The 27,386-nt window shown below is 41.8% G+C and overlaps 2 gene segments (V, D, J or C); both read left to right on the top strand.

Moving 5' to 3' along the window:
* The first annotated feature begins 2,614 nt into the window (after positions 1 to 2,614).
* Positions 2,615 to 26,338, top strand: LOC122915460. The segment is given in 2 exon segments: positions 2,615 to 2,663; positions 25,908 to 26,338. Coding segments are annotated over 2 exon segments (480 nt in total).
* Positions 16,507 to 17,281, top strand: LOC122915511. The segment is given in 2 exon segments: positions 16,507 to 16,555; positions 16,977 to 17,281. Coding segments are annotated over 2 exon segments (354 nt in total).
* Positions 26,339 to 27,386: the final 1,048 nt, after the last annotated feature.

The raw sequence follows: 27,386 nt of genomic DNA, 5'->3' as shown, positions 1-27,386 counted from the left end.
GCAACAGAATTATTGTGTGTCACTTTGTCTAGTTAGTCTATATGGTGATTTCAAAGCAGCAGAAAGTTTCATGTTGCCAGAGAGCCAACCTTCCTCTAGCATGATTCCCCACTTATTTTTATGGATCAGGTGTGATCTATAGTCTTATTTATATTTATACCAAGAAAGGAAACAAAAAGGCGTCAGACATTTGGATGTTGATTCATGTGAAGCAGAAGGGGAATGTGGCCTTGAAGGTCCAGAGCAGTCAGACAGGTAAGCACACCTGTTTCTCCCAGTGTTTCCAGAGACCATGCACACTCAGAGGGTAAACGTGTTCACGGAGTCTTTCCCGAGCTCCCTGCAAACAGAAAGCTTGTCCATGAAGTTCACCTTTTGTGTGCGACAATTCTCAGTTATGTGTCCAAAGCAACCAGCCTCAGTCATAGGTGATTCAGGACTCTGTAATCCACTCCAGCCCTCTTGCAGCTGGGGGAGCTTCTCTGCTGAGCTGGTTGATCTCACTCAAGAACTAACTCTCCTTTAATCAGAGAGGAACCTCTGTTTGGAGCCAGGAGGTGAGCAGTCCTTCATGTGTCTAATCTCATCCAAAGCAGTGTGGGCCTGACTGTGTGGGTTGACAAAGTCTAGAGAACACGGTGCCCAGAATGGGGGGATAGAGCACAGTTTCTGTCCCCCATAAAGGGGTTGCAGGATACCAGACTCAGATCCAAGGAGACAATCATTCCAAGTCACACAGTCACACAGTGGCTTCCAGCTTTATGGAGCTCAAACCAACATCATCTGACAATAGAGACAAAGTACAATAAGACCACTTGCCTAAGTCCTTCCTCATTCACTGGATGATGGTCAAGGTTGGAGATTTCCAGCAGCTGATGTTCAGCTGGACTTCATGTTCCTTGTTCTTCCAACCTGTACAAAGTCTTATTTCTAGGAGCAGTGGTAGCTTGTTGGTCATTTTTGTTCTCCAGGCCCCAGTACCCTCTGTTTATCTGTAAGAGACAAATTCTTCTTTAAAATTAGGAATTTGTGTCCTTTCTCCCTTCCTGAGATCATATTTATGAAAGGCCCATACATCAAAATTAGCTACATGTATCTCCAATGACTCTTTTAAAAACAACGTCACATTCTGAAGTACTAGGGAATGAACTTACATCATTTTTGTGGGACATGATCCAACCAATAATACTGAATAGAAACAATTCTTAGTACATTTGAAAATAGTCTTACACAATTAGCTTTACAATTTGTAGAGTCCCCCTCTTCTCCCTTTCTTCCCTTTCCTTCTCTTTTCTTTCCTTCCTCTTTCCTTCCTTCCTTCCTTCTTTCTTTCTTTTCTCCTTCCTTCCTTCCCTCCTCCTTTTCTTCCTTTCCTTCCTCCTTCCTTCCCTCTCTCCTTCCTTTCTTTCTTTCTTTCTTTCCTTCTTTCCCTGCTTAATTTTCTGACATCTTATCTTGACATATTTAATTAGAGGCACTGGAACTCTCTGGACACAAACAGCTACCTGCTAATAGAAACACATGTTTGTATAGATGTTGTCAGAAGCCAGAAGTAAGACCTAGAGTCAGTCTCCTTAGAATCCTAAGAAAGGATCAGGTCAAGGAAACTGAAAACCTAAACTAATGTAGCAGAACTAAGAAAGCATACCGTCACTAGTGCAATGTAGAACATACGTATTCCAATCCACCCACACCACAGTCTCTCTCAGCAACAAGGATTCTTGCCCCAGAGTTCAGAATTGAAAGCTCAACAAAATTCTGCTCAAGTAAGTTCTCAGCATTGTTTGAAAATGTTATTCTTAAGGGTTTCCCAGAATATATTCAGGGAAAACAGTCTTGAAGATTCTTACATATTACTGTCAGATGATAAAATCTATTTTTTCATTTGCTTCCAAATATGACTTGCAGATAAAAGCAATTTGACATAAGTACCATTTTTCAGGAGCTGTTCAATTCAACAGGATCTGCACTAGGCTCACACGAGAAGAAAATCAGGTTATTTCCTTTTTGATAAAGGCTGGTGTGGGCAACCAACACCCCAGAGCATCTCTGACCCAGCACCCTACTCCACAATGACTGTATTTAAACAAAACCCCAGGAGTTTGTCGGTGATGGGTCTCATTTTCTGTACCTGTCTGGGACCCCAGAGTAAGAGCTAGAAACCTTATAGATCAGGCCCTGTGGAGACTGGCCTGGCTTCTGCTGGAACCAATTCAAATAGGGGGAAGAATGTGAGCAACATGGCATTCCCCATCCAGAGATGGACCCGGGACACACACGCTTGATCAGCTCTCTGACACTTGCTCAGAACGGAGGAACAACACACACCGAGTCCTGGCTGAGATCACACGTTCACAGGGGGATTGCTCTTCCCACTGCTGCAGGTAGCATGGACTTGACTTCATTCAGTTTCTCCCAAACACAGAAGACCTTTTATGTCACTTTGCTCAAAGCTAGGCCCTCCCACCTCCTCCCTGCCCTTTCTGCACTGCTGCACCCAGCAGGGGATTTGCATAGTGTCCCCAAGGGAGGACCTTCCCTTGCAAGTCTGACATAAAAGGCCAGCTTGAATCTTGCTTTGACTTGCCAGGACCCCTCAGTTCAGCTTCTCAGAATGAGGTTCCCTGCTCAGCTCCTTGGGCTGCTAATGCTTTGGATCCCTGGTAAGAACAGAGGGGTGAAGAAAGAAAACTAGTTTGAGTGCAGGGTAAGCTGGGGCACAGCTGCCTTCCAAGTGTATTCTGTGTGCTTGTAAGAGGTGTGTGACTTATTCTCCAGGGTGGGGCAGGAGATGTGTAGATCTGGGAGAATGAGGAAGATTCCAGAAGGAACAAGGACCTGTGCTTTAGTGGGGACTGTGACAGAGAAGATGGAGATGGTGTGGGCAATATTCAGAGGGCTCTGGTTACTTCAGGAATGTCTGCTTCATTCCTCAATATGCATATTTGAGTCTTTTTGAAGTCTGAAATAATGACAGTAATTTTCAAAAGACAGTATTTTAGTTAAAAAAAGTAACAAAATGGAAACAATGAAAATATCTAAATATATTTGTATTGATCATGGCACTTTTCTCTCCTTACCTAGGATCCAGTGGGGAAATCGTGATGACACAGACCCCACCGTCCCTGCCCATCACCCCTGGAGAGTCAGTTTCCATCTCCTGCAGGGCCAGTCAGAGCCTCCTGCATAGTAATGGAAACACCTATTTGTATTGGTTCCGGCAGAAGCCTGGCCAGTCCCCACAGGGCCTGATCTATAAGGTTTCGAACCGGTATTCCTGGGTCCCAGACAGGTTCAGTGGCAGCGGGTCAGGGACAGATTTCACCCTGAGAATCAGCAGGGTGGAGGCTGATGATGTGGGAGTTTATTACTGTGGACAAAATCTACAGTCTCCTCCCACAGTGGTTCAGGCCCGAACACAAACCTCCTGCCTGGGTTCCCGGCTGACCCAGTGGGCAGTTTCTCTGGGGAACTGATAGGACATTCTCTGAGTCTGTGTGACAGGAAAGAGCTGGAGGTGCTTGGTACGCAGCTTGCACCTGGCAGCTGCCCAGCCTGGTGTGGCAGAAGCTGCAGGGAAGAGTGAGAGGCAAGATAGCAGAGGAGTAGCAGACTGAAATAACATCAGATCCCAGGATTTCAGCTAGATGGTTATCAAACCATTCCAAACACCTACAAACTCAACAGGACATAGAATAGAAGAAGAGCAGCAATTCTAGGAACAGAAAATTGACCACTTTCTGGAAGGTAGGATGTGCTGAGAAGTGAATCTGAAGCAACTGGAAGATAGACCGCCGGGGATAGGACCAGCTCCCAGCAAGCGGTTTTAGATTGGGGTTACCTTAAACTGTGATCCAAGGCACAGTTGGGCCACTGCTCTTCGAGCAGGGACCCCACAAGTAGAAAATCCAGAGAGATTCACCTTCTTCCCCCGGGAGGAGTGGCATGGGAGCGCATGGCAGGAATCGTCTGGGTTTGAAGACTCCAAACAGGGCCGTGCCTCAGAGATAGAAACTCTTGGTGACAGGCTGGGTGAGCTCAGAGCATGTCCAGAGACCAGGGAGATGGGAAGGATTAACTACTTATCTCCAAGGGCGCACTGAGGAGTGGGACCCCGAGCTCTCAGCTCCTCTGGGCTGGAGATTGGGAAGCTGCCATTTTCATTCCCATCCTCCAAACTAGTATAGAAAGTGTTCAGGGAACAAAAGGTCCTGAGAGTGAATCCAAGCAGATTACTTAGCTTGGTCCCTGGCAAGGACAGTGCAATTCCGCCTTGGGCAAAGACATTTGAGAATCACAGCAGCAGGCTCCTCCCAAAGAAGATCAGCAAGAACATCTAGCTAAGACCAAGCTCAGCGATCAAGGATAACAGCAGAACTCCAGAGCTTGGGGAAAGCAATGCATAGAATTCATAGCTTTTTCCGCATGATCCTTTAGTCTTGCAAAGTTAAATTTTTTTTAATTTTATTTTTCTCTTATTCTATTTTTTTTAAACTTTTCCTCTTTCCTCTTCTAAGATTTTAACTAGTTTATCTTAGCAATACCTTTCTAAGAAAATCTTTTTAAACCTTCATTGTTATAGTCATATTTCATCCCATCACTGTATTTAACCTTATTTTTTGTATACATGTAGGTTTTTTTTTTCTTAAAAATTTTAGGATAGGATTTCTTCTAATAGATGAAAATATGCCCTAATCTAGCACATGGCTTTGTTCTATTCTCCAGCCTGAGCACATTTTTTTTCTTTTTCCAACCAACCTCTGTTTTTTTTCTTTTTCCAACCAACTTATCAATTCCTTTTTTAGATTTTTAAATTTTTTTCATCTTTACAGTCATATTCCATCCCTTCATCATGTTTACCCTTAATTTTGTGTATATATATATATATATATATATATAAAGAAAGAAAAACATATATATATATGTTTTTCTTTCTTTAAAATTTTGGGACATAGAGACCAAAATACACCCAAAATCAAGTGGGGTGGCTCTGTTCTATTCACCAGTCTAATATATATATATATATATACACACACACACACATACACACACATATATATACATATGTGTATATATATATTTTTTTTAAATTTAAATTTCTTTTTTCCCCCTTTCTGCCCCCCCCCCCCCAGTTTTGGATCTCTTCTGATTGGTTAGCATACATTTTTCTGGGGTCCTTGCCACACTTTTAGTATTTTATTCTCTCGTTCATATATTCTTATCTGGATAAAATGACAAGGTGGAAAAATCACAAAAAAAGAACACGAGGCAGTACTGATGGCTAGGGATCTAATCAATACGGACATTGGTAATGTGTCAGAACTAGAGTTCAGAACAACAATTCTCAAGGTGCTAGCTGGGCTCAAAAAAGGCATGGAAGATATTAGAGAAAGCCTTTCTGGAGAAATAAAATCCCTTTCTGGAGAAATAAAAGAACTAAAATCAAACCAAGTTGAAATTAAAAAAGCTATTAAAGAGGTGCAATAAAAATGGAGGCTCTTACTGCTAGGGTAAATGAGAAAGAAGAGAGAATTAGGGATATAGAAGACCAGACGATGGAGGATAAAGAAGCTGAGCTAAAGAGAGACATACAACTACTGGACAATGAGGGGAGAATTGAAGAGATGGGTGATACCATAAGATGAAACAATATTAGAATAATTGGGATTCCAGAAGAAGAAGAAACAGATAGAGGGGCAGAAGAAGACTCAAAATGGAGGAAAGACCTCAATGTGGGACAGGAATCCGTCAAAATTCTTGAGAACACAGGCAGTGACCTCCTCCACCTCAGCCACAGCAACTTCTTCCTAGAAACATTGCCAAAGGCAAGGCAAGCAAGGGCAAAAATGAACCATTGGGATTTCGTCAAGATCAAAAGCTTTTGCACAGCAAAGGAAACAATCAACAAAACCAAAGACAACTGACAGAATGGGAGAAGATATTCACAAATGACATATCAGATAAAGGGCTAATAACCAAAATCTATAAAGAACTTAACAAACTCAACACCCAAAGGACAAATAATCCAATCAAGAAATGGGCAGAGGACATGACCAGACATTTCTGCAAAGAAGACATCCAGATGGCCAACAGACACATGAAAAAGTGCTCCACATCACTTGGCATCATGGAAATACAAATCAAAACCACAGTGAGATACCACCTCACACCAGTTAGAATGGCTAAAATTAACAAGTCAGGAAACAACAGATGTTGGAGAGGATGCGGAGAAAGAGGAACCCTCTTACACTGTTGGTGGGAATGCAAGCTCTTGCAGCCACTCTGGAAAACAGCACAGAGGTTCCTCAAAAAGATGAAAATAGAGCTACCCTATGACCCAGCAATCACACTACTGGGTATTTAACCTAACGATACAAATGTAGTGATCTGAAGGGTCATGTGCACCTGAATGTTTATAACATCAATGTCCACAATATTCAAACTATGAAAAGAACCTAGATGTCCATCAACAAATGAATGCTTAAAGAATATGTGGTATGTATATATGGAATGCTATGCAGCCTCAAAAGAAATGAAATCTTGCCACTTGCAACAATGTGAATGGAACTAGAGGGTATTATGCTGAGTGAAATAAGTCAATCAGAGAAAGACAATTATCATATATGATCTTCCTGATATGAGGAATTTGAGAGGCAGATGGGGGATTTGGGAGGGTAGGGAAGAAAAAAAAAAGAAAAAAGATGGGATTGGGAGGGAGACAAACCATAAGAGACTCTCAGTCTTACAAAACAAACTGAGGGTTACTGGTGGGAGGGAGTGTGTGGAGAGGGTGGTTGGGTTATGGACATTGGGGAGGGTATGTGATATGGTGAGTGCTGTGAAGTGTGTAAGCCTGACGATTCACAAACCTGTACCCTGGGGCAAATAATACATTATCTGTTAATAAAAATAATTAATAAAAAATAAAAAATAAAAATTAATTTCAAAAAAGAAGCAGCAGGGAATTTAAGGAGTCCTGTCCTATGAGGAATGGGTTAAGGTGAATGGAAGAGCTCCTGAGGGCTCCCCTTAATCCTCCTTGCTGAGCCTGTGTGTCTCAAATAAAAGTAGTCACTCTAGTAACTAGACAAGAGACATTATCTGTGGCAGAAATTGAATGCCTATTAGAATGAACAATGTGGGCTGTATCTTCCACAGGATCATATTTGCTAAATCGGTAATATTGGTATTTCCTCACTTTACCTTTTTCTGCTTCTCTACTACTTACACTATCCTCTCCTGTAACATGTTCAAGAGAGTGATTTACATAAGCTGCCCTCTTGTCTGGGTGAGAAAAATCGGTAGAGATTTTAATTCTGATCAATAAAAGAAACATTTACCAGTTTTTAATAATTATAAGATCCAATGCCAAGTGTCTTTGATTTCCTCTTTGATTTCCCTCAATTATATCTTCCTGAGTGAAGGGGAGTTCTTGGAACTTCAAAAGTGGCTTGAATGTAAACAGCCAAAAATAAAGATCAAGACAAAAGTTACCTTTCTAGGGCGCCTGGGTGGCTCAGTGGTTAAGCCGCTGCCTTCGGCTCAGGTCATGATCTCAGGGTCCTGGGATCGAGTCCCGCATTGGGCTCTCTGCTCAGCAGGGAGCCTGCTTCCCTCTCTCTCTCTGCCTGCCTCTCCATCTACTTGTGATTTCTCTCTGTCAAATAAATAAATAAATAAAATCTTTAAAAAAAAAAAGTTACCTTTCTAGGTGACAGGAAAATCCTAAATATATGAGGTTTTCCTTTCTCTCTGAAAATGGGAAGGATGTTAAGCATATGGAACCCAAACACTGCTTTAGATGTGATGAATTTGGTGCTCTACTGCTGTTAGAAAGGTTTTGAACAGTAAGTCGAAGCATTATTTTCACAGGATGTGGTCGTTAACTGAAAATGACTCTGAATAGGATATCTTTCAGAAATGTTAGAACATTTATGTATTGACTAGATTCCATTGAAAAGAATGCTTCAGAGTAACCCTTGACCTAGAAATTGCTCATGCATTACATCATCACACGTATGATACAAATAAGAGGGAATGAATTCACCAAATGCCCAACTTTGTAGACAGCAAAATAAAATGTATTGTGGATGAGTGCCTGTTCCAAGGAGATGAATAGAATGGCAAGTACAGGTAAGTCTATTATGTCAGACGTTTTGATAGTGTGTGGAAAAATGTATCCAGAAATCCAGCAGACTGAAGCCCACCAATTATGGGACTTATGACACTTATCAATTATTTTAGAATAAATGCATGTTGAGTGGAAAGAGATTATGAAAGTGGTGGAAGGAAATGCAATGAGAGCAGGAAGACCTGACGCTCAGCAGGGCCATAGTCATCTTGCTCCCACATGATTGAAAGTGCTCTGTGATCTGGAAATTCTGCTTTGATGTCAGACAGGAGAGAAAGCCAAACTCCCTCATCATGTTGAGATAGGTAGAGGAGTCCTCCATGATGCTTTTACCCCAAAACAAAACAAAATAGTAAAAAACAAGTGATGTCATAAAATTTAGAGTAGACACCAAGGAGAATCAGAAGACAATCTAATTGGCTATGACACAGAATTCTCAAAATACTTAAAAAGTTGAACATATATAACGAGATTTCTCTGTCTCTAAGGTAACAGTCCTGAGGTGAACAGGCTCCCTTGGTAAGGGAAGTGGTTCTGCTGCATTAGGTCCTTTGAATTTTCCCTAGTTTGTCACTGTCTGCAGTGATTAGAGTCCTTGCTCCTAATTTCAGCAGTTGGTTTCAAATCCCCTTTGTCCCTCCCTCCCTTCCATCCTCCCTCCCTCCCTCTCTCTCTCTCTCTCTCTCTTTCTTTCCTTCTTTGCAGATTTTTGTTTTTTTGTTTTTAGAAATGTCCACACCTATTGTGGGACTTAAATTATAACCCAAAGGTCAAGAGTCACATGCTCTAGGGGCTCCTGGGTGGCTCAGTGGGTTAAGCCACTGCCTTTGGCTCAGGTCATGATCTCGGGGTCCTGGGATCGAGCCCCGCGTCGGGCTCTCTGCTCGGTGGGGAGCCTGCTTCCCTCTCTCTCTCTCTCTGCCTGCCTCTCTGCCTACTTGTGATCTCTACCTGTCAAATAAATAAATAAATAAAATCTTAAAAAAAAAAAGAGTCACATGCTCTAGTGAAAAAGCCAGCAAGGTGTCCCACAACCTATTCTTTCTTCTGTTCATAGTCATGATATCAAAATATGTAGTATGTCTGAAGGAGAGTCTCTCAAGTCTATAGGATTTTATACCCAACAAGACCACTTTGTGTGGTGCCATGTATGATAGGATTAATGGATGCTGTAGTCATGAGTCTATTGTTACACAAGTTTTATGGCAAAGTAGTTTCCTTGTCCCAACCAATACTCCCATTGGTAAACCAGAGACTCTGTGAACTGTTGGATGGTGACAGCAGCTGAGCCTCACTGGTTCAGGAAGGCTTAACTATATCTAGAACACACCTAATCCTGGGACTGATGTATCACATCCTCTCCAGGGGAACTGATAAGATGTACAAAATTAGTACTAGGTTGTTGGGGGAGTTAGTCCCTGCTGGTGGCAGCTAAGATGCCCAGAGGTGACAATAATTATCTCTACCCCAGTGGAGATGGTGGACTCATGCCATTGGATATGCATGGCCTTCATCCATGTCACTGTGAATTTGTTTCTCATGAACATAGTGAGCCAGTCCCATGGAACTTGAGACAAAGGTTGAGGACAGCTCATCTTCTCAGAGGTACAAGCTTGTTTGTTTGGTGTCTTACCTGTGGTGGATGCTCTGCTGAATTTTGATAAAATTCTGAGTTCCTCTGACAAGTCTACTGCATCTTATATATCCATAGCCCTTTTTTTTCCAGATCTTAAAATGGATGATCTTGTAATTTTTTCCTTGCATGCCCTTGATTATTCAGACATCCATGTCAACCTTATCTCAGGCCAGTTCCCTATCTGAGTTCTTTTTTTTTTTTTTTTTCTATCTGAGTTCTAAGCTCTGTGTTTGTGCATGTTTGTAGGAGTCAGAGGCATAAAGATGGAAACCCATAGTAAGTGATTCCCTGGTTGTCTTAGTCACACTGTGCCCTTGGCTAGAGAAAGCCGAAGAGTTGGAAGAGTCATGAATTCCATTCTCTTCCTGTCTTCACTTCTCTTTTCATGTCTTAAGCACCAAAGCAGCTTCATGTTCTCCTAGATATGGTTAACCTCCAAGTTTCCTTAAAATAGAAGTTGGCCAGAAAATTGAGATACAACACAGAAGATGCGACTTGGGTCTCCTCATCCCAGTTTGTAGGTTTGAGTTTGTAGGTTTCCCTTCCTAAGCAATGGAATTGTTGTGTGTCATTTTGCCTAGTTAGTCTGTGGGTGACTTCATATCAACAGAGAGTTTCATGTTTATAGACAAGGAGCCTTCATCCAGCTCATGATCCCCACACATAGCTTTACGGATCAGGTATGAACTATATAAGATATTTATAGTTATAGCAAGAAAGGAAACAAAAGTGAGTCAAACATTTAGTTGCTGGGGCGTCTGGGTGGCTCAGTGGGTTAAAGCCTCTGCCTTCAGCTCAGGTCATGATCCCAGGGTCCTGGGATCGAGCCCCGCATCAGGCTCTCTGCTCAGCCACGAGCCTGCTTCCCCTTCTCTCTCTGCCTGCCTCTCTGCCTCCTTGTGATTTCTCTCTCTGTCAAATAAATAAATAAAATCTTTTAAAAAAAAATAACATTTGGATGCTGATTCATGTGAAGAAGAAGGGGAATGTGGCCTTGAGGGTCCAGAGCAGTCAGACAGGTAAGCCCACGTTTCTCCCAGTTTTTCCAGCACACTCAGAGGGTAAATGTGTTCATGGAGTCTTTCCTGAGCTCCCAGCAACCAGAAAGAAAGCTTGTCCATGTAGTTCACCGTTTGCGGGTGACTATTTGCAGTTATTTGTTCAAAACAACCAGCTTCAGTCACAGGTGACTTGGGGCTCTGATCCACTCCAGCCCACCTGCAGCTGGGGGAGCTTCCCTACTGGGCAATTGATCTCACTCAAGAACAAACTCCCTTTTAATCAGAGAGAAGGAGCTCCTTTTGGTTCAAGGAATTGACCTGGCATCCATGTCTTTAATCTCATCCAAAGCAGTGTGGGCCTGGCTATGTGGGTTGACAAAGCTGAGAGAACACAGTGTGTAGTATCCATGCCACCAAAAGATACCAGAAGATACTAGACTCAGACCCAACAAGACAGTCTTCCCAGGTCACACAGTCATATGCTGGCTTAAGCTTTATGCAGCTCAAATTAACAGCATCTGACAACAGAGACAAAGTACAGTGAGACCCACCTGTTCAAGTCCTTCCTCATTCAGTGGACAATGGTTGAGATTGGAGACTCCCAGAGACTGGTGCTGAGCTAGACCTCATGTTCCTTGTTCTTTCAACCTGTACAGAGTCTTATTATTTCTAGGTGCAGTGGAGTGACTGGTGTTGGATGCTGGTTGGTCTTGTTGCCCAGGCCATAGTGCACTTCATAAGTCTATGAAAGACAGATGTTCTTTTTAGAATTAGGAGTATTGTACTTCCTGTTTATGAATAGTATCAGAACATTCCATAGCCTTTTTCTGACAAAGAAAGAATTTTAAAATATTTTATATTTTCTACATATTTTAGGATAACAAATTATTATATGAACAACCAATAAAAATTGGAGACCTTTATGCCTGGAAGCCTGGATGTCTTGACCACCTTGGTCTAATTCCCCTACCTTCTGGTCCCTATCTCCAGTAACCACAAAACTGATTTTTTTTTTTTAAATTGAAAGATAATTTTAATAGAATTTTCCTAAAATATTAATGATTTTTCCAAAGTAACTTGTTTTTAGTATCTTCTATTGGACATACAAGTGCCCTGTGCCATGAAGGATATAGAAAATTGTTTAGATCTGAAAAATTAATCTAATTTGAGAATCAGAAATTCACAATATATATTTAATAAATAAATGTTGTCTTAAAAAATATCATGTATTTAGTTACATAATTGAACACTTATACCTATATAACCTATAGATGAAATATTTAAAGGCATCTATCCTAATTTTATATATTTTGAATTTTCTCATTAAAAAATGCTAGTAGGCAAAACTGATTTTTTTGTAGTTAATTTTGTTTTTGTTTCTTTCTTTGTTTTAGAATCCACTTTTAAGTGAAATAATACACTATTTGTCTTCCTCTCTCTCATTTATTTCTCTTAGCATAATGTCCTGGAGGTCCATTTAAGTTGTCACAAATGGTAGGTTTTCCTTTCTTTTTTATGGCTAAATAATATTCCATTATATATGATGTGGGAAAGAAAGGCAGAAGGAAATGTAGATAACATTAATATAACCTGCAGCCCACTGACAAATACTTGAGGGAGGCAGAGTACAATGTTCTTCCGGGAAGTTCCCAACTGTCTTTATGTTAATGCTTTGCTAGAGGCAAAAACCAGGCCTCCTGTTTCCTAGGTGTCTTCTTTAGCATATAAATATCATTTTGAAACTTCTCTTATCTTTACTTCCCCCAATACTAAAGTATGTAATCAGTTGCTCCTCACAACCTGAGGGCAGCAGGTCTTTCTACTCACAGGTCCTGTCCCCAGGCTTTAATAAAATCATCTTTTTGCACCAAAGATGTCTCAAGAATTCTTTCTTGGCCATCAACTGGGGACCTCACCAACGTTCCAAAACTACAACAATTTCACAATAGCGGTAAGTTAAGTCACTGTGTTGTACACCTTCAACTTGTAGAGTGCTGGATGTCATTTCTATCTCATTAAAACCGAAAGTTAAAAAAAAAAAAGAATTTGGAGCACTTGAAAGGTTTTGTGCTAATTTCACCAAAATAGGCAATACTTCCTAACTCATGCATCTTTAAGACTTTTGTAAAAAGGAGTTTCTGAAAACTGGACCTGTCATAAAATCCAACCCAACAGGATTCTCACTATTACTCAATTTCCCCTAATCTACATTTTCATGTCAGATAGTGGGCACATCATTTCCTAGGGCTTCCTTAACAAAGTACTGCAAACCTGGTAGCCTCAAACAACAGAAGTGTATTCTCTCACAGGTCTGGTAGCTTGAAGTCTGAAATCAAGGTGTTGGCCAGACCCTGCCTTCTCTGAGCCCTGTGGGAGAGGATCCTAACTTGTTTCTTTACAGTCCTAGTGGCCACAGGCATTCCTTGACTTGGGGCAGCATAAGTCTGATGTCTGCCTCTGTCTTCAGGTAGTCTGCTCTCTCCGTAGTTGTGTGTGTCTGTGTTCTTTCTCCTGCTCTTCTGATAAGGCAACCTAGGGGCCAAGTGCAGGCTACTAAAAATGGGCCACTTTGGTATATTATTATTTTAAATAATCATTCCTTGAGGGACAGCCTGTGCAAAGAGGACACACTGTGTTTCCCTGAAAGCAGGAGATAAATTTCCCATATGAAAGGGTTCTTCCCTGGACCAGGAGCTAAAATGATATCCTTATTGTCATATATAGGGAATGTAGAATCCAGAGGGCTGTAGAAACAACCCTTGTTACTTTTCACTAAGTCACTATTACAGTCCAAATCTTGTTTTGAATTCCTTACTCACAGGAACTCTCAAAGTTAACTTTTCTTTGGGATGTCAGTTCTTCATAGATATGTTTCTTTTGTCTAAAAGGTATGAAAGCTCTCTGCCTTGGTCATTTCCTAGGGTCTGAGTGTTACTACTGGGCTCCTGCACACATATGACAAAATGTTTTCTCCTGCTTTGTCCTGTGGTTTTTTTTTTTTCCTTCTGTAAATCTGTGTCATGTAAATTTCTTTTTATTTTAAATTTTTTATTATGGTATGTTAGTCACTATACAGTACATCATTAGTTTTTAATGAGTGTTCCAAAATTCATTGTTTACATACAACACCCAATGCTCCATGCCATATGTGTCCCCCTCATGTAAATTTCTTAGTTCAACTAGAAGAACCTTGGGGGAAAATTTCTTCTTCCCCTCTGCTACCAATCATATTCATGGAAGACCCAGCATATTACAGTATGATGCATCTAAATTAATTATACCTGAAAGGCCTTCCCCACCCCCACCGCCCCAATAATGCCACATTCTGGAGTACTAGGGGCTAAACCTTCAACATAGTTTTTGAGGGGACACAATTCAACCAATAAAAGTGTATAAATACAATTTTTAAATTTAATACATTTTAATAGAGTCTTATAAAACTTCCCTTAACATTTTTTATAGAAACTGTTTTTTGTTTGTTACTCTTTTTTTTTCCTCTTCAGGTGCTTATCTTTCTGAGTTCTTTCATGGCATGATTAATTAAGAGATATGAAATATTTTAGGACAGCAACCTGTTACTGATAATTGTAATAAAGACACTTATTAATATTGGTACCTTCCCAAGGCAGGAGTACCTCCCAGAATTGTGTTGTTGAACATCATAAGAAATGACCAGGTCAAAGAAACCAAAAATGTTTATAATGGGAATAAAAAAACCCTGTAATTATCTTTTTAACTGGCAGAATATGGGACATGTAGAATTTTACATCTAACTCTTCAACCAGGATTTATTTCAGCAAATGAGATTGATACCATAGAGTTCACATTTTAAAGGTCAACATAATTGTTGCTTCATTATCTTTTTCAGCATGTGTTTAAAACTTCTTTTTGTGGATTTCCCAGAAGACAGTGTTAACTTAAATAATGAGGTAAACTGAGGCAAGTTTGAAGGACTGGAAATTGAGTTGAAGTACATGCTGTAGTGAGCCACAGGTGTGTCCGTTAAGGGTTTGGGGCAAGCTGTACTTATGGGTAAGGAATGCAAGGAAGGGAAGGTCCAGCCAGAGTCCAAGCAGTGAATTCACTGGCTTGAGGATGGGAAGTTATTCGTGGCAGATGTACATTGGTCAGGACAGAAATCTCCATCTTCTGTAAATCAGGCATTTAATGGAAATCAGTCTCCAATTCTCAATTTCCATTCTTGCAAGGGTCCACATGAGATTTTCCATTTCGTATTTGCTGGTTCCATTTTAAATGGAAATCCTTTCACAATATTCTGACCACATATTCTTGTGGAAACTTACCTAGACTAGTATTTGTTAATTTGTTTCCTTGGTCAGTTCAGCCTGACCCTGAATTTAAATTACCCCCAATATAATAAGAAGGCCAAATATGCTTTTTCAATTGCTCCCAAATTTTTTTGTCGGACAGAAATAATTTGACACAGGCACTGTTTGTCAGGAGGTGTTCCATTCAACATGACCTTCATCAGGCTGGCACATGAGGAAAAATTGGGTGAGTTCCCTCTTTAGTGAAGGCTGGTGAGATAGATAGTCACTCCAGGGCAGCTCTGACCCAGGACCTTATTCCACAGTGCCCATATTTAGTGAAAACCCAGGACTATATCAGTGATGGACCCAGGGTGCCTTAAGATATTAAAATAATGGATGCAGCCATTTCTCTTCTCACACATGAATCTGCTTGTGGATTGTAGGATCATAGCTATGGCTTCCCCACAGATAGGCCAGGTAGGAGCTTTAGGTTCTCACACAGTACTAATGAGAACCCAGAATATCTTGATAGAACCTTTTTCTGTTTGATGAAAAAGAGGCAGTATGGAAAGAGTTTTCCAAGCACCTGTTAGAAAAAAATCATACATAAAATCATTCCTTTCTTAATTAGTCCTATCATCCAAAAGAATTATTCCCTTCAAAACCCTTTGATTGACCTGCTCTGTACCTATATGTGTGTGTGTACCCCAGATTATAATACCTGTAGTAGTTTCTAGGATGCATATTCACAGCCAGAAACATGGAAATCATTCACCTTTACTATGGTCTATGCTTGGCTCTAGGCTCTCTCTACCACAGACACATTATTTTTTCCTTGTCAACTTCTTTTGTCTTGGTTGCTGTATAAAATTTAATTCCATGAGCCTGAGGAAAAGACTCACCTTGTAATTTTTTTACACCTTGTAATTCTAACATTCCTAAATGGTTAACTTATAACGGTAGATACCAGAAAATTCTTGAAATGGCTCAACTTTATGCTGTTATTAGGAGAAAATTCTGATGACCAGAACTTGTGGAGTGGGAGCCATTTCCTTGTGTAGATGAGGTGGAAGAATGTGAGCAAGCTGGCCATTCATCTGAGGAAGACTGACCCTGGCCACAGAAGTCTACATGTCAGGGTCTCAGATTCCTTCAGAGAGGGGCAGAAGCATGTGCGCTGTGTCCTCACAGCAGATACACGCTCTCATAGTGGGATTCCTCTTCCCACTGCTGCATGTAGCACGGACATGAGTTTTGTGATTTTCTTCCCAACACAGAAGACCTTTTATGTCACTTTGCTGAAAGCTAGGCCCCTTCCACTTCCTCCCTGCCCCGTCCCCAGGGTTGCACCCAGCAGGAGATTTGCATAGTGTCCGCTAGGGAGGACCTTCCCTTGCAAGTGTGACATAAAAGACCAACTTGAATCTTGCTTGGATTTACAAGGACGGCTCAGTTCAGCCTCTCAGAATGAGGTTCCCTGCTCAGCTCCTTGAGCTGCTAATGCTTTGGTTCCCTGGTAAGGACAGAGTGGGGTGAGGAAGAGAATTAGTGGAGGTGGAGGGGGAGTTGTGAGGGCACACTGCTCTTCGAGTGTATTCTCTGTGCTGGTAGCAGGTGTGTGACTAATCTTCCAGGGTGGGGCAGGGGATGTGTAGACCTGGGAGACTGAGGAAGATTCCAGAAGGAACAAGGACTTGTGCTCTGGTTGGGATTGTGACAGGGAAGGGGTGGATGCTGTTAGCAATGATGAGAGGCCTCTCTCCACTCGACAAATCTCTGGTTGATTATGGTGATTGTGCATTTTTGGTGCACGCTCAGAGTCACAAGTAATGGGAATAAAACAAAGTTGGGTTTTGGCTCAAATAAGAGAGACAGAAACAATGGAAATCATTAAAAATGGTTGTATGTAACTTGGCACTACTCTCTCTTCACTTTAGGATCCAGCGGGGAAATCGTGATGACACAGACCCCACTCTCACTGCCCATCACCCCCGGAGAGCCGGGCTCCATCTCCTGCAGGGCCAGTGGGAGCCTCCTGCACAGTGATGGAAATACCTTTTTGTATTGGTACCTGCAGAAGCCAGGCCAGTCTCCACAGAGCCTCATCTACTTGGTTTCCAACCATTACTCCTGGGTCCCAGACAGGTTCAGTGGCATCAGGTCAGGGACAGATTTCACCCTGACCATCAGCATGGTGGAGGCTGACGATGTGGGGGTCTATTACTGCGGGCAAAGTTTATAGTATCCTCGCACAGTGGTACAGGTCCGAACACAAACCTCCTGCCTGGGGTCCCGGCTGCCCCAGTGAGCAGCTTTTTTGGGGAACTGACAGGACGTTCTCTGAGTCTGTGTGAGAGGAAGGAGCTGGAGGCCCCGGGGGAGCCGCTTGTCCCTGGGTGTCAGGCTCCACATGTTGAGGCCCTGACAGCTGCCCAGCCTGTCATGGCAGAAGCTGCCGGGAAATTAAGGGGTCCTGTCCCATGAGGAGCCAGTTATGGTGAAGAGAGGAGCTCCTGAGGGCTCCCCTAATCCTCTGTGCTGTGCCCGTGTGTCTCAAGTAAATGCAGCCACTCTAGTAGCCAGATAGGTGACATAGATCTAGGACAGAGAAGTGAACACCTATTGGAACTGACTGTGTGGGCCCTATTTACCACGAGATCATTTGCTAATATTGGTAACATTGGTATTTTCTCACCATCTCCTTTCCTACTTGTGTACTACTTGCACTCTCTGTCTTTTAACATGTCCAGAGAGCGATCTGCACAAGCTGGGGGGCATCTGGGTGAGAAAAATCGGTAGAAATATCTAATTCTGGTAAAATCAAAATAAGTATTTCAAGTGATTCCAATGCCAATCATCTTTGATTTCCTTCAATTACATTTGTCTGAGTGAAAAAGGGGTTCTTGCAATTTCAAAATTGGGCTTTGAAAGTAAACAGCAAATAGTAATAATGGAGACAAAGTTGATGGTGTGTGGAAAAATGCATCTACAAATCCAGCAGCCTGGAGTCCACAGATCTTAGAGTTTAACTCTTAATAAAGTTATTTAGAATATTGATAAATGCATGATGAGATGGAGAGAGGTTATGGAAGGAAGCCCTGGGAGCAAACACAGTGAGGGCAGGAAGACCCGAGGCACAGCATGGCCATAGTCAACTTACTCCCACATGATTGATGGAACCTTGTGATCTGGAATTTCTGCTTCTATGTCAGACAGGAGAGAAAGTCCAACTCCCTCAGCGTGTTGAGGTAGATAAAGGAATCCTACATGATGCTCGTATCTCAAAGGTGCTGTACTCAAACAGCATAGTAAAAAATAAGTGATGTCATAAAACTGAGAAGGGACACCAAGGAGAAGGAGAAGACAATCAAATTGGCTGTGACACAGAAATCTCAAAATAAGAGTTGACTGACTAGGACAAGATTTCTCAGTCTCTAAGGTAATGATCCTGAGGTGGGCAGGCTCCCTTGGTAAGGGAAGTGGTTCTGCTGCATCAGGTCCATCAGGTTTTCCCCAGTTTGTCACTGTCTGCAGTGATTGGAGACCCTGCTCTTAATTTTTGCCCTTGGTTTAAAAACTCAACTACATTGAGATATCACCTTATACCATTAAGAATGGCCAAAATTAGCAAGACAGGAAACAACATGTGTTGGAGAGGATGTGGAGAAAGGGGAACCCTCTTACACTGTTGGTGGGAATGCAAGTTGGTGCAGCCTCTTTGGAGAACAGTGTGGAGATTCCTTAAGAAATTAAAAATAGAACTTCCCTATGACCCTGCCATTGCACTCCTGGGTATTTACCCCAAAGATACAGATGTCGTGAAAAGAAGGGCCATCTGTACCCCAATGTTTATAGCAGCAATGGCCACAGTCGCCAAACTGTGGAAAGAACCAAGATGCCCTTCAACGGATGAATGGATAAGGAAGATGGGGTCCATATACACTATGGAGTATTATGCCTCCATCAGAAAGGACGAATTCCCTACTTTTGTAGCAACATGGACGGGACTGGAAGAGATTATGCTGAGTGAAATAAGTCAAGCAGAGAGAGTCAATTATCATATGGTTTCACTTATTTGTGGAGCATAACAAAAAGCATGGAGGACATGGGGAGTTAGAGGGAAGGGGGTTGGGGTAAATTGGAAGGGGAGGTGAATCACGAGAGACTATGGACTCTGAAAAACAATCTGAGGGGTTTGAAGTGGCGGTGGGGTGGGAGGTCGGGGTACCAGGTGGTGGGTATTATAGAGGGCACGGATTGCATGGAGCACTGGGTGTGGTGAAAAAATAATGATACTGTTATGCTGAAAATAAATAAATGAAAAAAAAACTCATTCATTCTTTTTTTGGACAGATTTTTAAAAGTTGTCTTCACATGCATTGAATTTACAACCCCAGGATTAAGAGTCACATGCTTTTCTGACCAAGCCTGCAAATGCCCCCAAACCTGTTTATTCTTGTGCTCATGGTCAGTGTATCCAAATGCATAGCATGTTTGCAGGAGAGTCTCCAGAAGCTACAGGATTTCATACCTTTGCAGACTCCCTTGTGTGATATCATATATGGTAGGATTAATGGTTACTATAGTCATGAGTCTATTATTACATGATCTTCTTCCCAATGTAGGCTCCTTGTCCCCTCCAGTACTCCCATCAGTAAACCAAAACTCTGTGAACTCCTGGATGGTGATGGCAGCTGAGCCTCACTGGTCAGGAAGGCTTAACTTATCTGGAACACAGCGTATCTCTGTCCTTCCGGGCAGATGTGAGGGAAGGGAAAATAAGTGGGAAAATTGGAGGAGGAGATGAAGTAAGAGAGACTATGGACTCTGGGAAACAATCTGAGGTTTTTAGAGGGAAGGGTTGGGGGGATGGGTTAGCCAGTGATGGGAATTAGGGAGGGCACATATTGCCATGAGCACTTGGGTTGTACACAATGAATCATGGAACACTACATCAAAAACTAATGAAGTACTGTATGGCGACTAACATAACATAATAAAAAATTATTAAAAAGTGGTTTCATAGAATTATCTGAATTATAGGTTCATAAACTGTAAGGTCCTCCATTACAGGTTGAGCAGAGCACTCATTCAATTTCAGACCAAACACTGGGAGGCCTACTGGACTAGCTCGTATTCTGGGACAGCACTGGGGATGGGGACCAGCTGAGAGGTGAAGGGACACATGCAGAGGACACCCACAAAGCCCTAAACACGGGAGGCCCATCACCTTTATGGAATTTGGGAGCAGGGCAGCAAAGAAAGGCTCTACTCTCGGCCTTCAGACTCTATTCAATACAGATCTGGGACAACACATGATTTCAACATATATTGCCTTAAACCTGCTTAAAATTGCCAGATATGATCAGTGTAAGACCCAGAAGAGGGTGTCCCCTCCCTCCACTACACTTGGCGGTCACCATCCTGTTCCACTAAGATCACTGAAAGGCATGAAGGTGAGATCCACTCAGACTGAGAACTTGAAGTCCAGTTTTCCTGTGCAGCCATCACTCTGTGCTCGCAGTCCTTCCCAGGGGAGTGGGACTGCCAGCGGGAGTTTCTGGAGCCAGCCCCAGACAGAACCCGAGAAAGCGAAATGAAATGCAGTGTATGCACAGAGAGACTGAATCGCTCTAAACCCCGATTCTCGTGACTCTGCAGTCACTCCTTTCCTAAGCTGTGGAGCAGCCAAATCTTGGGTGGCCTCAGAGGTCTTTGGATCCCAAACATGATGGGGAAATCACAAGTCGGAACTTAAAACTATGCTTCACTACCTCATGTGTACATGAGGCCACACTCTGACACAGAACCTGGAAAACAATTATCATTTGTTACAGGCCTCAGAAACAAGACATGTTTGAAAATGTACAAGAAAGAAATTTCACTTTATCCTACAAATGGTATTGTCCAAGAACAAGGGAAAAACCCTCCGGATGACTCCCTCCCCATGGCCACAAGAGGGCGCACAGGTACCATAGGGAGCCCTGGATGACTCTGGCTGTGTCTGGCGTTAATGACCAAGAGCCCAGACTGATCCTAGGTGTTAGATTTCCTGTTGGTACTTAGGATTACATCTCAGAGATTCCCCTTTCCACCCAGGGGTAATGTCACATCTCCTCCTGCCGCCGATGTTTCCATCAGAGTCCATAGAGACAGGTAAAATAGCACTTAGTGAAGGTTCCAAAATGACATATTTGATTCAGCAGAAAACAATTTCCCTCCATCAAATACTGTCCAGGGCAGAGTGTAACTCTGGGGAAATGGCCCCCCCAGAGAACACAAGTGAGAAAGACTTGTGGTGAGAGGTCCCTCTGGCAAAGGAAAGGAGCGTGGAGTAGTTCCTGATGGGCCATCAGGACACCATGCAAGGTGCTCCTCACCCAGGTCTGAGACAGTGGGAAGCCTGCAGGCTCTCATGGGCCCATGACCATGGCTTTGGGGACCTGTTGACCAGACCAGACTCAAGTTGGCCACATCCACAGTCACCACTGGTGTCAGAGAGGGAACCAGTGTAGTCTGGTTTCCCCACACTTCAGAACTATGCACACAGCCCCTCAGTGACCAACAGGGTGACTGATGAAAGAGGGGCTTTGGTTAGATTGATACCAGTAGCTGCAGTCATCATGGAAAACTGGGCAGAAGGGACATCTTTCAAGATCAAATAAAAAATCACTTTGTGACTTTTTTCTCTTCCAGTATTGATCCCCCATGACATGTGGGAAACCTCGTTATTCAATCTAAAAGTTGGCCTGCCCAGCTGACCTCCCAGTTGGACCATCCCAACCATGTATATATCCTCCTTAGATAAAAAGTGTCTGGGTCAGCGTGGCTGAGGCTGCTCACAGATTGTTCCATGCTGACGCTCTTCCCCTCAACTCTGGGTAATGCTGATCTCTGAAAGAATGACCCCTGTTCTCAGCACCAAGAGCACAGGTCTGCTCTGCCCTGATCTCACTGCCACGCTCCCAGCCTCAGTGCACGTTCACTGTGTTATAGGCAGTGCTGGGGCCCCAACCAGGAGTATTTTTTCCAAAAGCCCAAGTCAGATTCACTATATCCAGTAATTCTGATTGACCCTGCTCTGCCATCCTCCCTGCTGTACACAACGTCTGCACCGTCCCCTCATTTTTACCTTGCACAATCATCAAAAGACACAATCTCATTGATTAGATCAGAAATAAAAGGTTGGAAAATCATCTCTTTATTGAAATAACTGCAATAGAGGTATGGTTACATAGTCTTCAGAGGGAGATTGTCAGAAAAGTGTCTTAACTCTGTGAATTCTAGTTGGACATCAATGCTAACATGTGATTGGTGTCTCCGTCTCCCTAGTACAGAGTAGCTCACTGAATTATGTTACTGAATTTATTATGTTTTATTTCTCCAGCTTGTTACCTTGTACCAAATTCTATTCATTTATCCAAATAATTGACAGAATAACAGTCATGCGTTTGTGAGTGTTTTATTAAATCACATTTTCCATCAGTCCCATGTTTTCATCAATGCTATTCCTCTTTTCCCACCTCCAAGTTCAGAGAAACATTCGTTATCTAAGAGTGAAAGTAATTCATTTTTTTCAATATTCTCTCTTTGGTTGCAAGCTATCAAAATAACTAAAATCTGAAAATCCACCACAAACTCAGTCTCAGAGACTCAGAGAGATGTAGACTCAGTCTCAGAGAGAAGTAGACTGACTATTCCCAATAAGTCAGCATATGGCCAAGTAAGGAGAGTGTTCAAAGTAACTCCTTTGATTGTATTTGCCCAAGACTTCTGTGCAACAGGGTTTCAATAGTCATAGTCATTTATTGCTCCAGGTAATCAGAAATGTTGGCATAGATAACTCCCGGTATCATTCAATGAGGATATATTCCTTCTACCACATTCTTGTGAAAGCTGAATATCTTCTTCCAATCAATAGAAACATCAAACAAATCTGATTAAAGGGACATTCTTCCAAATAACTGTGCATTACACTGCAAACTTTTCAAAACCATGAAAGATACAAAAATGGGTGCTCAGAACAGATTAAAGAACTAACGAGATATGTCAATGAAATGAAATATAGTTCCTTGGATTTCATCTTGGGACACAAATCTTTTATCCTAGGACACAGGGCTTTAATGGAAAACTTAGTGAATCCAAATATGGATCATTAATTAGTTAATAGCATAGTATCCATGTTAATTTCCTGGCTAAGGTTAATTATGGTAAGGTTATGTGAGCTGTACACATTAAGGAAAGCTGGAGAGATTGCATGGAAATGATCTTGATACTTTTGAAATTAAGGAAACCTGGAAAGATTATATGGAAATGATTTGGATTCTTTTGAAATTTCTTGTAAGTCTTAAATGATTTCAAAATACATTGAAATATGTAATCAAAAGTATTTAAAATAAGAAAACGGTATGAGTTCTTATGGCACTGCTCTATGGTGTCAATCTCTCTTCCCGCCTTTACCCAGTTGGAATTCCCTTTTCCTTTCTTTTACTTACCCATGCCTTGAAGTCTATCTAGTTGACATGCAGTGCTCCATCAGCTTCAGGTACACAACAGAGTGACTGAAGAATGTGTATGTTACACTCTACTTACCACAATGTCACTCCCATCTGTCACCATAGGATGCTGTTGCGATACCATTGACCCTGTTGCCTAGGCTGTACTTTCTTCCCTGTGACTTACTCTTTCCACAACTGGAAGCCTGTACCTCCCATCCCTTCACCCATCTTTCCCATCTCTCCATCTCCTTCCTCTCTGGCAGACATTCGTTTGTTCTCTGTATTTATTCGTCAGGGTTCTACATTTTGTTGTTTGTCTGTTTGTTTTGTTTTCTAGATTTGAATTATTAGTAAAATCATATGGTATTTGGCTTTCTTTGTTTGACTTATTTCACTTTGCAGAGTCTCTTCTAGGTCCATCCATATGGTCCCAAAAGGCACGATTTCATTGTTTCTTACGGCTGATTAATAACTCCATTGTAAATATATTGGACCTCTCCTTATCCATTCATTTATTGATGGACACTTAGTTTGCTTCCATATTTGGCTATACTGCTGCAGTAAACATAGGGTTGCATATTATCTTTTCAAACTTGTGTTTTCATTTTCTTTGGCATAAATGTCTACCAGTGGAATTACTGGATTATGTGGTATTGCTATTTTTAATTTTTTGAGGAAATTCCATGCAGTTTAAATACCATACTGTTTTCCACAGTGGTTGCTCTGGTGTACATTCCCACCAACAGTGCACGGGTCTCCTTTTTTTCCACATTCACACCACCCTTGTTTTATCTCTTCTTTTTTATACTTGCTATCCTGGCAGGTATAAGGGTTATCTCATTGTGGTTTTAAATTGCATTTTCTTAATGATTTATGACGTTGAGCATCTTTTCATGTGTCCGTTGGCCATCCCTGAACTTCTTTGGAAAAATGTCTATTCAGATTTTCTGTCCATTTTTAATCAGATTATTTGTTTTTTGGTGATTGGTTTTAAACATATTTTATGTATTTTGGATTTTAGCCCCTTATTGGGTGTATTATTTCAAATATCTTCTCCTGCTCAGGAGGTTGCCTTTTTGTTTTGTTGATGGTTACCTCTGTTGTGCAAAAGTTTTTCAGTTGGTATAGTCCCAAGAGTTCATTTTTGCTTTTTCCCCACTTGCCTAAGGAGACATACCTAGAAAAATGCTTCTAAGGCTAATGTCAATGAGATTACTGCCTGTTTTCTGCAAGGAATTTTAGAACTTCTGGTCTTCAACTCAGGTCTTTAATTCCTTTTGAGTTTATTTTTGCCCTTGGTGTAATTTCATTCTTTCACATGTACCTGTCCAGTTTTCCCAACAGTGTTTATTGAAGAGAGGCCCTCATTGTGTACTCTTGTCTCCTTTGTCATAGATTAATTGATTATATAAACATAGGTTTATTTCTGGACTCTCTGTTCTGTTCTATTGACTTTTATGTCTATTTCAATGCCAATACCATACTATTTGGGTTACTCTAGCTTCATAGTACAGTTTTCAGTCTAAGATTGTGATACCTCCAGGTTTGTTTTTCTTTCTCAAGACTGCTGTGATTACTCGGGGTCTACCTTTTAAAATACAAGTGTTAAATGTGCCTAGAAACAGCTGAATATGTAGAAATCTAGCAGGGAAATGGAACATTTAAAAATGTCCCTCCTACTCCTCAGGCAGCATAGATTGCATCTCATTTAGTTTTGCTTCAAGCAAAGACAGCCTGTAATGTCACTCTGCTCACATGAGAGGCCATATGCCTATCTGGCTGGCTCTTTCCATTTGGCTGCACCCACAGGGGATTTGCATGTTGTCCGCTAGGGAGGACCCTCCCTTGCCAGTCTGAGATAAAAGATCAACTCTCAACTTGTCTTGACCTACCAGAACTCATCCCTTTAACTTGTGAAAATGAGGTTCCCTGCTCAGCTCCTGGGGCTCATCATGCTCTGGTTTCCAGGGTGCCCAAAGGGGAAGGGAAATGAAAGGGCAGGATGAACCCCGAGGGCACCAGTTTCCCACATAAATTTTGTTTCCATGTGGAAACATGATGGATGGATATCTTCCTACTGGGATGGGGCTTGTGACTTTTAGATCTGTGGGAAAGGAAGAGTCCTGAGGGAAAAGGACCTTTATGTTCTCTGGTGACTTCATGGCACTAAAGACTGGGAGGGCTTATGTGATTTCTAGAGACTTCTGTTATGTCTTGCCAATCACTGGTTCTTTTTTGAAATGGAAAAGGTTTGAGTTCTGAATCAAGGTCTCTTAAAAGGCCTTTTAGTTTGAAATAAAGAGCAAAGGAAAATTATGGGAATTATCATAATGTTTGCACTTAACCTTGCAATTTCTCTTCTTCCTTTAGGATCCAGTGGGGAAATTGTATTGACACAGACCCCACTGTCCCTGTCTGTCATGCCCGGAGAGCCGGCCTCCATCTCCTGCCGGGCCAGTCAGAGCCTCCTGCACAGTAATGGAAACAATTATTTGCATTGGTACCTGCAGAAGCCAGGCCAGTCTCCACAGCTTCTGATCTACTTGGCCACTAACCGTTTCACTGGGATCCCAGACAGGTTCAGTGGCAGCGGGTCAGGGACAGATTTCACCCTGAGGATCAGCAGGGTGGAGGCTGTCGATGTGGGGGTTTATTACTGCCAGCAAGATTTTCATGCTCCTCACACAGTGGTTCAGCCTAGAACAGAAACCTCCTGGTGGGGTAGCCCAGTTGCCCATGTGTATTACTTGTCTGGGAAGCAAGCACAGGAGATTCTCCCTGTCAGTGTAAGAGGAAGATGATGAGGAGCTCAAGGAATAGTTGGTGCTGTGGGGTCTAGACCCCAAGGACCTCAGCTGCACCCCAGCATCATCCTTCATCAATTTGTCAGCTGACAAATCCTGGGCATGACAGGCCTGTCAGCGAGAATGTGTGAGATCTGAGCCACCAGTCAGAACAGAAGGAAAAGATGAATGAAAGCTCATCTGATTCTCTCCAACTTGAGTAATGTTGGAAGTTAAATATAACAGGAAATTCAGATAAGTGAAGCCATTCTTGGAAAAACAAATGGAATCCATGTTGGTGTTTGACAGTGTTGAGCACCTGGTATTGTATGGAAGTGTGGAATTGCCATTTTGTACATCTGAAACCGATACCACACAGAATGGTGACTGCAAATTCAATAAAAACCTTAAAAATAGAATAAAATCTAATATTGCTAAAAGGAATAAAATATTTTGACAAGAGAGGACATTTTCACATAGGGATTTTATTCCCTGATTAAGAAAATAGGAATAAAAAAAATTGCCTCCTCTCCCCAAGGTGGGCAATTCCACACAAACCACTGCTTGTTGCCAATGGGACTCTTGTTATTCCCCAGTGACATCTGGTCCAAATAACCCACCCCAGTTTCCTCCTAAACCCTAATTAAGTGACCTTTCCTTTGTCTCTTTAGACTTGCCTGGGGTTTACGCAGGTTTCTTGTCCTCTCTTATTCCTAATAAACTCATTTTATTGATAAAATACTGGCCATTTTACTTTTAAGTTCATCATACTCCTAAATAACATCTCCCCAGGTTTCCTACCCTACCTCTCCAGTGCCTGGACACACCATTCTACTCTATTTTTTTGAGTTTAGTTCTTTTATATTCTACATATAAGTGATGCCATAGAATATTTGTCTTTCTTCATCTGACTTCTCTTGCTTAATGTAATGACTTCAAGGTCCAACCAGTTGGTTACAAATGAAAGAATGTCATTTTATTCATGGCTGAATAATATTCCGTTGTGTGTGTACACCACAACTTCCTTATCCATTCATTCACTGAGGGACACTTAGGTCGTCTGCTA

The sequence above is a fragment of the Neovison vison genome, chromosome 8, assembly GCF_020171115.1.
Source record: "Neovison vison isolate M4711 chromosome 8, ASM_NN_V1, whole genome shotgun sequence".
In the NCBI taxonomy this organism is placed as follows: domain Eukaryota; kingdom Metazoa; phylum Chordata; class Mammalia; order Carnivora; family Mustelidae; genus Neogale; species Neogale vison.
This window is presented reverse-complemented; position numbering and strand designations above follow the sequence as displayed.